Source organism: Barbatula barbatula (assembly GCF_947034865.1).
Source record: "Barbatula barbatula genome assembly, chromosome: 7".
Lineage (NCBI taxonomy): Eukaryota > Metazoa > Chordata > Actinopteri > Cypriniformes > Nemacheilidae > Barbatula > Barbatula barbatula.
The window spans coordinates 8,400,430-8,414,929 of record NC_136770.1 but is presented as its reverse complement, the minus strand read 5'-3'; the positions used below and the strand labels follow the sequence as shown (position 1 = coordinate 8,414,929).

At 42.9% G+C, this 14,500-nt stretch overlaps 1 protein-coding gene across 1 annotated transcript; it reads left to right on the top strand.

The window, feature by feature from the left end:
• Positions 1 to 1,205: 1,205 nt before the first annotated feature.
• Positions 1,206 to 4,211, top strand: LOC306895974 (uncharacterized protein). The gene is made up of 2 exons (XM_079459589.1): positions 1,206 to 1,518; positions 1,698 to 4,211. The coding sequence occupies exons 1-2, from the start codon at positions 1,341 to 1,343 to the stop codon at positions 1,913 to 1,915; spliced, it is 396 nt and encodes a 131-aa protein (XP_079315715.1). The 5' UTR covers positions 1,206 to 1,340; the 3' UTR covers positions 1,916 to 4,211.
• The last annotated feature ends 10,289 nt before the right edge of the window (positions 4,212 to 14,500 follow it).

Below are 14,500 nucleotides of genomic sequence, written 5' to 3'. Positions count from 1 at the left end.
GGAAACTTTATCTACGGTCGCTTTCCCAACCACCTTCGTCTGCCCAGAAAGCTCATTCACAAACCAGTGATGGACAGGAAGTCTGAACTTTCTCCTCATCGGCCATGAGACAGTGCAGTAGAACTACTGCCTGGTCTATACACTCTCCAAAGGATTGATACTCTCCCGGAACAGAAGGGCATGGAGGATTACATCAGTGAGGCACTACAACAAGGATTTATCCGACCATCCATTTCCCCTGCTGCTTCCATCTTTATTTTGAGGGGAAAAGGGACAGAGACTTGAGGCACAGCATAGAGTACTGTACGCTTAATCCTTACAATGTGAAGTTTCTGTATCCCCTTCTTCTGGTCCCAGCTCCCTTAGAGCAACTGTTGTGGGAAATCTATCTTCAATCATTTAATTTAATCTCCCGTGTGGGAGCATGCGGATCACCCGTTGGGCAATACAACCCTTTCAATTCAACGTGGTCCACAGGCCGGGAGCGCAGATGGTGGTGGCCGACTTTCTCTAAAATAGATGATGATAAATAAACCACTGAAGGGGAAGAAAAGAAGTTGCAAGTAGAAAACTTTTCATGTGTCAGCATTAGCTTCTCCTAAGTTGGAGCTGTGAAGTAACTTATTTTTTAGATGTTGCTCTCTAAATGATCTCAGTTACATTTGGTTTAGGTGTCAGCTCTGTGATTTATGAGTCTCATAACAGTCCTTAAAATAAACTAATACAGAAATTAGATAAATGTTGACATATAGTGTATGAACATGTACAGTAGCTAAATGAATGTTGGTTAGTAGTTAGTATATCACTATTTTAATATTTGTTTCAAGTTATATTGATATTTGAGATTTCTATACCAACATTGTTAAATCTGTGTATTGTTTAAGACGTTGTTTGAATATATTCTAAAACTTGACACATATTAAATAAGTTTGACAATGAAAAATGTTTACTCATATTTTGTGATTTTTCACAATAAACACGACTGTTTTTGTATTGACTCATTTTGCTTTAATATTGAGTGACCCACAATACAGAGCTGTGTTGTCATTAGTGCGTGCTACAGTGTGAAAGGTTCTGTTACTGGAGGCTGTGAATCAGGCTGATCCCATGACTGCCGAAACTCTCTATTCATTGTTTGTTTGTCTGAAAGCTAAATTTGTTCTGGATACAAAGTATAAAAGACCATCTTCTTCAAATCTTACTTAACTCTTCACAAAGTGCAACGAAAAAAACAGCGTTTGAAGCAGATTTGTTAAGGCGTTTGTTGCCCTTGCCTCTCCAACTACTGTTCCAGAGTCTGTGCTCCACTGTACACTGAACAAACTGCTTACAGAAAAATAATGAGTACGGGTAAAGAGCTCAGTGAAAGGGACCAAGATCTGCTGCTCATCCATGGGGCCAGTGGAGCCAAAGCCACTCAGATGGCTCAGATGGAAAAGATGCTACAACAAACCAAAAGCCTAATGAAGACGACAGCAGATGCAGATTCAGAAAGCAAAGACTGTGGAGATGTCATGGGTAACTAACCTAATATATATATGTTGCATTTCATAATACTTTATTTTTTAGCCTATGTGTAGAAATTGTGCAACTAAAAGGTTGAAAAAAATAACTTTGTATATGTTCTTTGAATCACTTTTTAAACTTTTTTTTCATTCAATTTTTTATGTTTACTCTTACGTTTACTCTCGTCTAAGTGACTGATCTGGAAGAGAAGGTCCAGCGCAGCAGAAAAGAGCGCCGTAACTCCCTCCACCGCACACAACTTTTGGAGACCCAGATGAAGACTGTTCATGGCGAGCTTATTGGTACCCTTGATCACCTGCAGGAGCTGCGCAACAAATTGCGGCGCTCACAGCAGAATGCTGAAGAGCGAGAAGAAGCTATGCGAAAACTGGCAACAGGGCTCAGGTGAGACACCACCTGTCTGCCTTTAGTTCATCCATTATCTTCTCTTAAAGACTCTGTCCTGAAAAGTTTGGTTGACCACCAATACATTTATTTGAGTAATTATTGAGTGAATCCAGAGCCGTTTCTAGGCTAAATTCCGGGCGGCATAACTAATTGGGCGGTGGACCCAGCATGCTTTGCATGGGACTGCATTTGGAAAGTAATACTTCAGATTGAGTGCTATTTTATGTTTTTCGAGGAAAAAAGAAAGACTTCATAGTGTTTGATGTTCATTTCTTTTAGTACTGTGGTTATTATAGTTCAGAAGAGTGGTGCTTCTGCTTAGGCTGAGGGATGAGTATAATAAAGTGATTGTGCTTATACCAGTACTGACACAAGACTCTTAATTTCTCATGATATATATTTTATATAATAATAAAGTAGTTATGTTAAAAGTTAAAAAAGTTAAAGTGGTAAACTCAAGCTTGTAAACTCCAATCGAAAGTTTTTGTTGTTTTAATTTTTTACATAAAGTATACTCAGTGTTATTGTATTTTTAATCAACTAAACTGGTGGACATGTACTCAATTCTAAGGACTATTTTATTTCATTAAAAATATGCTTGTTATCTGTTAACAAATTTTCATCAATAAAGGGGTGGTTTCCCGGACAAGTATTAGTTTAAGACAGGGCTAGGTCTAGGTTAAATTAGGATAGTTAAGTTGTAAAAAACATACTTTACAAAAACATTAGGCTACTGTGTGCATCTTGAGACGAAAAATTGCAGTGATATATTTTAAGATATGTCAGTGCAAGTTATTTTTGAACAAGGCATCTCTCACATTAAGTAAGTCTGAGACTAGGCTTAAGCTCTTGCCGGGAAACCACCCCGCAGTGTCATATTTTTTTATTTATAATTATACATTTAAATATGCACAGAAAGAAAATTGAGACCACATTGCAATTACTTCAACCAATGTTTTTGAATCTGCTACCAAGACTATTATATAAGTATTATAAAGAATTTGTTACACCTTTTCAATTATACTTTATCTTAAACGTTTTGCTATCTTTGACTTGTCATTATTCATGTACAAAAGTTTCACAAATATATATTTTATTAATATTGAACTCATCATATTAAAGGAAATGCACAAAATAAGTTTCAGGTATTAGTTTCCATATGCTTTATTCTCATTGTGAGACTATAAACATGTACTGTGTTAAACATTAATCAGGATTGTCAACACCAGTGTAACATTTAGCAGTTCATTCGGGTAACAAGGTTAAAAACCTATATTTTCAAAAATCATTTCTTGCTCTTCAGTGGACATATACACACATATTTTTGTGCCATGTTGAACGCTTTTAGCTGTTTGCTACAAACATTAGCCATTTATGTGAATGTGCTCAGTAGCTCCCCCTGGGCCACATCATCAGCAGGCATGGAGTTGCCTTCCAATGCTATGCTGATGATACTCAGCTCTATGTCAGGTTGGACCCCACATCCTCTGCATCATCATTTTGCACTCTAACTGCTTGCCTGGAGGAGACGAGGGCTTTGATGACTGACAACTTCCTTCTGTTAAACAGCTCCAAAACTGAGGGTATCCTCATTGGGACCCCACACCAACTTCGAGCCTCCCCCTGACCCATTACTCATTTTCTGGCCATGATATTTCTCTCACATCCTCTATAACAAACTTGGGGGTTCGATTTGACCCCCACCTATCATTTAACACCCACATCCAATTTATCTGTAAAAATGCATTCCTTCATTTCCGGAACATCTCCAATCTTCGTCCTTTTCTCTCTCTTTCGGATGCAGAGAAGTTGGTTCATGCCCTTGTCTCCTTTAGACTAGACTATTGCAACGCACTCCTTATCGGGATCCCTGGCAGGAGCCTTCAGAGACTGCAGTACATCCAGAATTGTGCTGCCAGGGTCCTGATGAGGGTGCGTAAAACTGAGCACAATCACACCCATCTTCGAAAAACTTCACTGGCTTCCTGTTAGGTTCAGGATTGACTATAAGATCTGTCTCCTTACCCATCAGTGTGTTTACGGCAGTGTACCACTAAATCTTAAAGAACTCATCAATAGGCACAATCCAACCCGACATCTCCGCTCCTCTGACAGCCACAAACTCCAGGTCCCCAAGTCCAAACTCCGCACTATGGGAGATAGGGCCTTCCAGGCGGCCGCGCCTCGATTGTGGAATTCCCTCCCCTACCACCTGCGCCAGTTTCAAGAGGTCTTTAAAACCAATTTATCAACTTATTTTGTATTGCATTTTCTTAATAAAATTTTGTTTGTATGCTGCTATTGACTGTTTTTATGTTTTTAGTGTTTTTATCTATGCACCTGAAGCACTTTGAGATGTGTCCTTCACGTGTAAAGTGCAATACAAATACAATGTATTATTATTATTACTTCTTCTGAAGTTGAGAGAGTTGATGATCAATGTCATGAAACATTAATCCAAATTAACAATGTTAGGATTTGTCTGGTTTTGTCAATTCAAAAGTTTTTAGCTCACTTTTACCAACAGGGCACTTGTTTACTTAGCTAGTTATAAAAGTATTTGACAAAGGGATGTCTTTATTGCATGTCACAACTACTTTAGACAGCATGAGTATGCTCACCAACTCATGTAAAAGTTTAAGCTTATATGAATATACTATCATTACACTCAACCAATAAATTCTCAAATTATATAAAAAGACTAGCATAATATTAGTTCTAATAATTCTTAATATTTATTAAATTAAATATAATTTGTTGTTGTGTAAGGTTAGCGGGGCATACACTCCCCAACACCCAAAAATATTTTTGGTGTATTTTTTTGGTGTATTTTTGGTGTATACCATCCCCCGATTTGACCACTGATTATGCACATATTTAATGAGAAATTGTGTACTACAAAAAATACTTATAATGTTAATTATTTGGTTAAGTGTAATGATAGTATTTGTATAAGATATATTCAACAAAATGTAAGATATCAAAATTACATGCACAATGCTAAAGGGACATATAAGCTTGCACTGTACAGATCAGACTGTTTTGACTTTATAACTGTGGAGCTCGTGCTGTATAAAGAGAACGCGCAGTTTATACAGACTCACCAGACTTTATAGCTGCAACGACGCGCGTGTATGCGCAGCCCACGTTGTATCAAAAAGACGCGTTTGCACAGCCCACATTGGATAATATAAAGCCGCGTGCATGCGTTGTATAAAGACAGGCCTCACTTTATAACTTTTTTATTGAATATAATTACACTGAATACACTTTTACTGTTATTGCCATAATATGTATTACAAAACAAGTATTTTTCTAACATTGTAATGTAAGAATCACCCATTGGCCCAACAACGTAATCAAATGACATGGGCATTCAATTTCCTTAGTGCTTTTAATAGATTAATTAAAAGGGAAGTGAATGTGCATTTTTTTGCAAGACCTCTTTTTTCAATATCATCCTAAACAAAGGCCCTTTCTAAAATCTTCTACAGCAAATGTAATCAAATAATTGCTGAGCATGAAGTGAAAAAAATCCACAGAGAAAGTGCTTCTGGAGAAAATCATGTTGTTTTCACTAAAGGCAGTTCTGGAAAAAGTTGGCATTGACCTAAAGAAATGTATTGGCAACTCAACAGATGGGTCAGCAAACATGCAAGGTCAGTTCAAATGATTTTCTACACTTCTCACACAAGAGACACGAGCACAAGTCCATGTTTGGTGTTACCAATGTTCTTAACCTTTGTGTTGGCAGACACAACTGGTTTTGCAGTGTCAACTCAAGGTGTAAGAGAAGGTCAGTGAGGACAGGAGACACAGATGAATTGCTCCAATAGGAGAACACAATGGTGGTCCAAAGCACTCTGTTACGTTTTTGAATATTTTGGAAATCCAGAGGGAACTCTATTTATTGACTTTGTTTCCACCCTGAAAATGGAGAATTTTTTTTACAAATGCAGCTTACTGCTAGAATAAAAGCCAAAGAAAGTCTTACCAGTGAAAACTTAAAGTCCAGGTAATGAGGAGAGTGCCCTCTTCTGGAGCATAATAAAGACAACAGGCAGGTGAACAGACAGTTTTTTCACAATAAAAGAGGGGGGGGGGCGCGACCATCACAACAGCCTGGGAAGCTGAAGCTCGCTGATATGGTATGGGTGGGACATCTTCACACATGTTCTAAGCGGGGAACCAATCATGACAGACTCGGTCAGCTTCACCAATCAGAGCGTTTCCGGAGGAAGGACTTCATACAAACCGGAAAAAATCCAAATGTTTTGTGAGAATGGGGACGGTGGTGAACAGTAGACTTGATAAATGTGAAATATGAAGCATTTTTTTAAACTAGAAACATGAACATCCATTGTAAATGACAAAAATGACACACAGGATGACATTATTGTTACTTTAAGTTTAAGAAGAAATCATCATCAACTCTACCTAAAGAACAAAACCGCCTTCTACAAAAAAAATCCAAAAATAATTAGCAGAAAAGGGGTACATTTTATCAACAGACAAATCCGTAATTTGGTAATTCATTAAGCACACAAAAGAGTGAAGGACCAAACGTTGGGCAGCTGGAGAGGGGAAACCTGGGAGCACTACACTGTATGTACTGTATAGGCATTCAATTACATTTTTACAAAGAATAAAAGCATGTTCACAAGAGAACTTTAAAAGGTAGCAATTAGTTGGCTAAAAATATTTTACAAATGGGCATTTCAAATAGCAAGGCCCACTGTCATGCTTCAGAAGACTAAAATAAATGAAAGCCTGGTATAGACTTCAGACCAAATGGACATTTTAAAATATATTTGTTTTTCCCATCACTCATCAATGATCTCTCACAGCAAATGGATGACCTATTTCTGGGATTGGAAGTGCATCAGCACAATTTATTGCAGTCCATTCCACTGGTCCTTGATGAAATGTCTTCCCAAAACATGTCCACAAACACACCGCTTCCCTCTCAAGAACAGCTGCAAGAATGTATGACATTCCTGGACCCTCCAGCATGCTTAATCCCTCTGTCACGGATGAAGTGAAGAATCTGAATCCCAAATGCAAAAAGACAACTATTTATTAAATAATAAAGACATTTAACCAACCAACAGGCACAAGGAATACAAGAAACATCCATAACAGGAGAGACAACTAACACAAGAAACACAGGCTGTGTCTCGATCAACTCCAAAAAGATCTCCAAAGATCGTGAATCAGTATATCGTGTACAGAGGTCTGGGCACTGGTAAGGACCTTGGCTCCCTTCTCATTGAGACACCGTTCACTTATTTTCCTGTGATGTGACTGCTTAATGCTTCACAGCTGGTATTAATCAACAAACGGCAAAACCGACATCTCTCTGACTTTATTTTTAAATAGGCTACTGGTTGAAGTACATATGAGAAACACTTTCATTATTCGTTCGGTTACAGATCAGTGGACATGCCCTTTTCCATGAAAATTTACCATGGTTTAACTACAGTTAAAATTGAAAAACCATGGTTACTGTAATAAAACAATGCTTATAACAAAATAACCATGGTTTTGAAAACCATGTTTTTTGTAAAAAACCATGGTAGCTATGGTTACTGTAGTAAAACCATGGTTTTGCCCCAAGTTATCAATGCTTACTCTAGCAACGTTTGTGTATACATAACATAAAATAGCGTTTCGAAAGTTACATAGCGTTTCATAAAGTTCATTGAGTTGGCTGCAACGGTTTTGGTGTGAAACGGTTTCGGTCTTCTAAATTTGTCATGCCATTTCCTGTAAGGGAACATGGGAAGCATCGATGCTCCCTGGTATTTGCAGTACACTGGAAGGATTTTGCCAATGAGACAGCCCTTAAAATAGCTGACTCTGTGGTCAGTGCCCAGACTACTGAACAAGAGAGCTGATGCCCTTCGTCCCTCCGGCTGCAGTCATGGTATCTCCCGTATTACGGAATAACATCATCCAAGGTAAGGACATTAATTTGGCTTTAATCCTCAGCGCTGGAAATGTAAGGAAGCGTTCAGACGCTAGGGGTCGGGACATCATAACTTTTAACTGCACTTCTCTTTGCAATAATTTTTATGAAGCTGTCTGTTCTTTTCCCCAATGCAAATTCGCTCACGTATGTAGCTTTTGCGAAGACCCACACCTGAAATCCGTCTGGCTGAGGAGATCCGGGCCGGCTATCCTAGAGGAAGCCGCCGATCGGAAGAGAAAGTTCTGATCAACCACGTATCTACTCCCATTAACGTCCCAATCCTCTCAGACTACCTCTCGACACACCCAGATAGATGTTTCTTCGATAATATCTCAAGGGTTCCGGGTCGGTATCATGTTACAACTCACTGCTTCCTTTAAAAAACGCCTCATCTTCAACATGTCTTCTCCTCACTCCAGAACGACCGCAAGCATTAACGAATGCATCGCTTTATACCCCTACACCCCGAGGCCCGCGCATGTTTGGTGTAAAATGGGAGTCAAAATTTTTTTTACTTCACCAGACGATTTTTTACTTATCGATTTCCCCAATTCCCAAACGTCCACCCTCGACATACTCAGACGATCTTCAATGACGTACGCGTTCCCCTGTCCGTTGAGAAAACACAGGGCTCATCTACGGCTCTAACATTTTAGGCATTCAACTCAATTCGGTCAAGATGCCAGCTTCCCTTCCCCGCGATAAACTCATTAGAATCAGGTCTTTCACAGAAGAGTTTTCGTCACGCAGCGCAACTTTTAAACGCGATATGCTTTCCCTCCTAGGCCACTTAAACTTTGCCACAAGCATAATTTCCCAAGGCCGGTCGTTTATCTCACGCATTCTTACCCTGACCCATTCGGTGCCGGAACTAAGCGATACGATTTTGCTAGACGAAGGAAGCCGTTCCGACCTCAGATTTTGGTCCTACCTACTTAATAACTGAAACAGACTGAAATTGTTTACCGACGCCACCCCTCCATCGGCTTGGGGGGATTTTTACCAGGCCATTGGTTCGCCGAGAAGTTGCCACACGATTCCCCAAACCCGCTTCCGGGTTCGCTTCATCCGCTCTTCACAAGATTTATCCCATAGCGGTTGCTAGCGTCATCTGGGGCTCGGCGTGGTCTCGTGAACGAATCACCCTTTTCTGCTACAACAAGGCAACAGTTGCCATTATTAACAAAGGGAGATCTCTCTGCCAGACGATAACTGTCAGTTCTTAATAATTTCATCATCACAGTGTAATAAAGATCCATAGAAGGGAAGGAGGCGGGAACCGGCGGACATTCAAACAATAAAACTTTAATTAAATCAAATAAACAAACACGGAAGTAAACAAACACAAACTTAATACAATGTCCGGGTCCGGTCCTCTCTCGTCAACAGTCCTGCCGGTCATCCTTTTAAGCACCCGGTCTCCTCCGTGAGAGATGTGGGACCGGTGCGCGCACAGCTGATTGCAACTATCACTCACGCCATCGGCCCCGCCTCACTGCTCTCGTCCCGCCTTCCTCACCACACACAGCCAGACACATTCCGGGCCACCATAACGCCATCGCTGACACTCTATCTCGTATTCGCCTGCCGGCATTCAGACGACTCTGCCCTTCAGAAGACCAGGACCCATTGCCCTGCCCTGATCTAGAGGAGATAAAACTAGATTAGATTATCTCCGACAATCGGTCGGACGCTACATGTCTAAAGGCGTGGCCCTGTCGACAATTAAGTCATACACTTCCGCCTGGTCCCAGTTTAACATGTTCTGCTTCTCCTTCCAAATTCCGCTATTCCCCATCTCGATCTCGTCCGTCTGATCCATCCTCATCCATAATTATGAGAACGGTAATCAGACAATATACGTTGACTACTGGCGTGAATTCAATTTTACGCAAGGTATTATAATACCGATTATCCGAGCCTCTTCACCAATCCCTCAGAGTTGTGCAGTCATCCAAATAGACGCAAGCCAATGACCTTACACATATTGCACAGACTCATCGATTCCCTTCGCGGCAGGTTTTTTACTCCTTACGTTAATGCACTGCTTTCGTTTTCTGACATCCAGTTTTCCTCGGTTGCCTCAATCACCCTTAAACACATAAAAACTGACACGAAGCGAGCTGGCCCAACAATACATTTTTCGAAAATCATATCATTTAACATTTGCATTCTAAATCTTGTTCTACAGGAACAGTTAGAGACTTTAACCAGCGGGTGAGTAGAACTCACTACTCCCGCTCACTATGCCCCCGCCTTCATCTTAAGGCAGGTAGTTTGAGGACTTCTTGGCCCTCTGGATGTGAGCCACGGACAGGGCCTACTCCAAAGAAACTCAATATCCATATTTACCATAACCATATATTCTGTTTACCAGCTGTTTAATAAATGTTTAATACTCAACATTTTGCCTCCCGAGTCTTTCTGGTAGAAATATTTAAGAAGTAAATATTTTCACACTACGTGAGTGATCTACAACAAGAGGTCACACGCTACAAAAGCTGAGAAGAACTCAACTCTTGTCATGGCAGACAAGGACAGACTCAAATGCGGGGAAAATCAAAATAGTTTATTTCCACAAGAAAAACACCCACAGGCCGTTCCACGGCGTAGGAGGAATTAAACAGTCAAAGGATCCGCAGCCTCCGAGGCGGACGATACAGCGAGTGGGCGGTGCCGCTTCGGATCTGTGCTTCGGTGGTCAGAGTGGAGTAGCGAGAGCGGTCCTGGACGCCAGCAGAGAACTAAGGAAGAGAATGGCAAGGCAGCAGAGACTAAAGGTGAGTAACACAACGAGGAGATGCAGGCGAGAAAACTGTGACAAGACTAGGCTGGGCTATGACAGAACTAAGACTTTGGCTAGAATATACTATAGCGTTTAAATAGGCTAGTCGCGCTAGACCTATGGCAGTCTGAGCTGGCAAATAACATGCAACGGTCAGACAAAGGACAAGAGACACAGGGGGGTAATAAAGGGAAAAAACGACTGAGTATTAATGGCGAGCCGGTGTGAAACAATCTAGGGGAAAATTAAGCCAAGGGGCAAATAGCCGGCAGGTGCGCAAGTGACAACTAAGTGAATCACCAGTGAGAGGGAAACCCTAACAGGGAAACACAAGGGTGGGGTGAGTGACGTAGACACTGAGCACGTGACCTGCCGTCAAACAACAGCAAGCACGTGTTCAACAAAACACCGCTCCCGTGCCAGACAGCTACCAGAAAAGACAGGAGCCACAACAGTACCCCCCCCACCAGCGCCCCACGGCGCTTAGGGAGGGGGCTTACCCTGTCTCCGGTGGAAGTCCACGACCAAGGATCGATCCAGCACGTCACAAGCCGGAACCCAAGACCTCTCCTCTGCACCATAACCCTCCCAGTCCACGAGATACTGAAACCCCCTGCCACGGCGACGGACATCCAACAGCCTCCTGACAGTGTATGCCGGAACACCGTCCACAAGACGTGGGGGTGGGGGGGACGAGAACTGGCCGGGTTGAGGTGAGACGTGACCACGGGCTTGACCCTGGATATATGGAAAACAGGGTGGACTCGACCAAGAGTAGGAGGAAGCTTGAGCCTTACCGCCACCGGATTGACGACCTTGGAAATACGGAATGGACCAGCTTACGAGATGGCCCCCTGAGAGGAAGGTCGTTGGTGGACAACCCGTAGGCTGGAGGAGAAATCCGATGACGGTCGGCCGCTGCTTTGGTCCTCTGGGAAGTCCGGGCCAAGACAGAATTCTTTCCAAAACCGGGAAGTAAACTGAGGGCACCAGGGCCGGCGCTACCTATAGGCGGAGTAGGCCTCCAAAACATCCCGCAGATCCACCAATCAAGAGCAGCAAAAGACTAGGCTGTTTTTCCATTGGATATAACAATTGCCACTCACCTATAGTAAACCAATTAACGTTAGTGTGATGATGAATAAAATCCAACTTTTCTGATCTGATGGCGCCGAAACGATCGCATCCTTCAGGGGCTGCTAAGCATAAGGCTAAGCAGGCACGCAAAGAAAGTGCAGCTCGTGATGCAGGTATCATATGTTTTGGAGTGATTGTAATGTATTGTAAAAAAATAAACTGAGCCTGACGATCAGTTTCATTTTGGGATAGGCTATAATTTGACGGTTATTCTGAGTTCAAAAGAGCGCGAACGTTGATGGACTGAATTTGCTTCTGACAATGCAGAATTTTGTTAGAAAATAGAAAGACGTTCTAAAGTAAACAAACCGTCCGAAAGAATCTGTCCGCGGAAATGATACGGTCTTCCAGTCACTGTTGGAGAGCGGCAAATTCATGATTAACAGTTGATCTGATTCTGAATCTTACAAAAGAGTCGATTCCCCTCGATGGAATCGATTACAACCTGTGGAATCGACTCTTGATTCCTAACGCCTCTGAATCAAGGAATCAATTCTTTTGGAATCGATTTCCAGCCCTAGTCAGGAAATAAATGGCAAAATACTAAAGTAAAAGTAAAGAAGTTTGTCAGTCAAAGAGAAAACGCACTATAACTAGAGCATTTGTTTATGATAGGTTTTGTATAAATAAAATGGTTAGGAATCATATTTGTTTCAAGTGCTTTTTAATTAATGTTTTATTAACAAAGTTCGGGAGGAGCACGTTCAGATAATTAAACCTTATTAAACACGAGTGGAGTACATTCAGTTAATCAACAAGATAAGAGGTATGTATACTGCAGACTTACCTCTGTTCATTGACAAATTATCAGCATCCCTCCACCACCCCATCTCCTAACTTTGATTGTAATAATCATCTTATTGGATGTAAACAACACAATCCAAAACACAACATCTAGATTATTCCTCTCACAATGTGGGGCAAAAATTCACTTGTGAATTCTGAAAGGTGAAGGGGAGGAGGGTGTGGCGGAGGTGGGATGGGGGGCCTCCAACATAAATTTTGCCTAGGGCCTCCAAATGTCTAGAACCGGCCCTGGAGGGCCCCTATCGGACACGACATCAACCGGCAGGCCATGAAGTCGGAAGACGTGATCCACCAACAGTTGAGACATCTCCCAGGCAGAGGGGAGCTTGGGGAGGGGAATAAAATGAGCCGCCTTGGAGAAATGGTCCACCACCGTGAGAATTACGGTGTTCCCCTTGGAGGAGGGAAGGCCAGTGACAAAATCCAGGGCGATGTGAGACCAAGGACGGGAGGGGATGGGGAGGGGTCGAAGAAGACCAGCGGGAGGACGGTGAGACGTCTTGCACTGAGCGCAGACTGGGCAAGCCAACACGAACTGTTTGACATCCGTGGAGACCGAAGGCCACCAAAACCGCTGACTTACGGACGCCAGAGTTCCCTGGACTCCTGGATGGCCGACCAGCTTGGAGGAATGGCACCACTGGAGAACATCCGAGCGCATCGGAAGCGGGACAAATAGCCTGCCCGCTGGGCACCTCTCTGGCACTTGCACCCCACGGCCGGCCTCCACCACTCGTCGCTCGATGTCCTAGGTGAGAGCCCCAACGACCATCCCCCTAGGAAGAATGGCATCGATGGAAGGCTCCCCCCCAGAGGCCTCGAACAAGTGAGAGAGAGCATCAGGCTTGACATTCTTCGAGCAGGGCCGGTACGATAGGCTAAAGTTAAATCTGCCAAAGAAAAGTGCCCAACGAGCCTGGCGCGAGTTCACCCTCCTGGCTGAACGGACATTTTCCAGATTCTTATGGTCCGTCCAGACCAAGAAGGGTTGGGTCGAACCCTCCAGCCAGTGCCGCCACTCCCCCAAAGCAAGACGAACCGATTGCCGAACAGCAGCTCCCGATTGCCGATATCATAATTTCGTTCTGCAGGGCTGAGGCGGTGAGAGAAAAAGGCACAGGGATGCACTTTCTCATCATGACTGGTACGCTGGGACAAAACTGCGCCAATCCCGACATCGGACGCATCGACCTCAACAATGAATTGCCGCTCGGGATCTGGAAGACAGAGTACAGGTGCAGAGATAAATCGAGACTTAAGTTTATCAAAGGCTACCTGTGCACGAGAGTTCCAAGAGAACGGGACTTTAGAGGAGGTCAATGCTGTGAGTGGTGCGGCCACCTGACCGAACCCCCGGATGAAGCGCCTGTAAAAATTGGCAAACCTCAGAAATCGCTGTAATGCCTTGCAAGAGTCGGGAATGGGCCAATCTGCGACAGCTTTGATCTTATTGCAGTCAGGTTCAATGCCTCGGGGGGAGATGACATGACCAAGGAACGAAAGAGTATCGGAGTGGAAGTCACACTTCTCCGCCTTGACGAAAAGTTGTTTCTCTAGAAGCCGCTGGAGAACCTCTCTAACATGTTGGGTGTGTTCCTGGAGAGAAGGAGAAAAAATTAGGATATCATCCAGGTACGCAAAGACAAAGCGATTAATCATGTCCCCCAACACATCATAGATGAGGCCCTGGAAGGCAGCAGGAGCATTGGTCAGTCCAAACGGAAGTACCAAATACTCGTAATGTCCCGATGGCGTATTAAACGTTGTCTTCCATTCATCCCCCTCGCGAATACGAACCAGATGATAGGCGTAGGTCTAGTTTTGTAAAGACCTGAGCTCCCTGCAAAAGCTCGAAGGCTAACGACATGAGCGGTAAGGGTGTACTT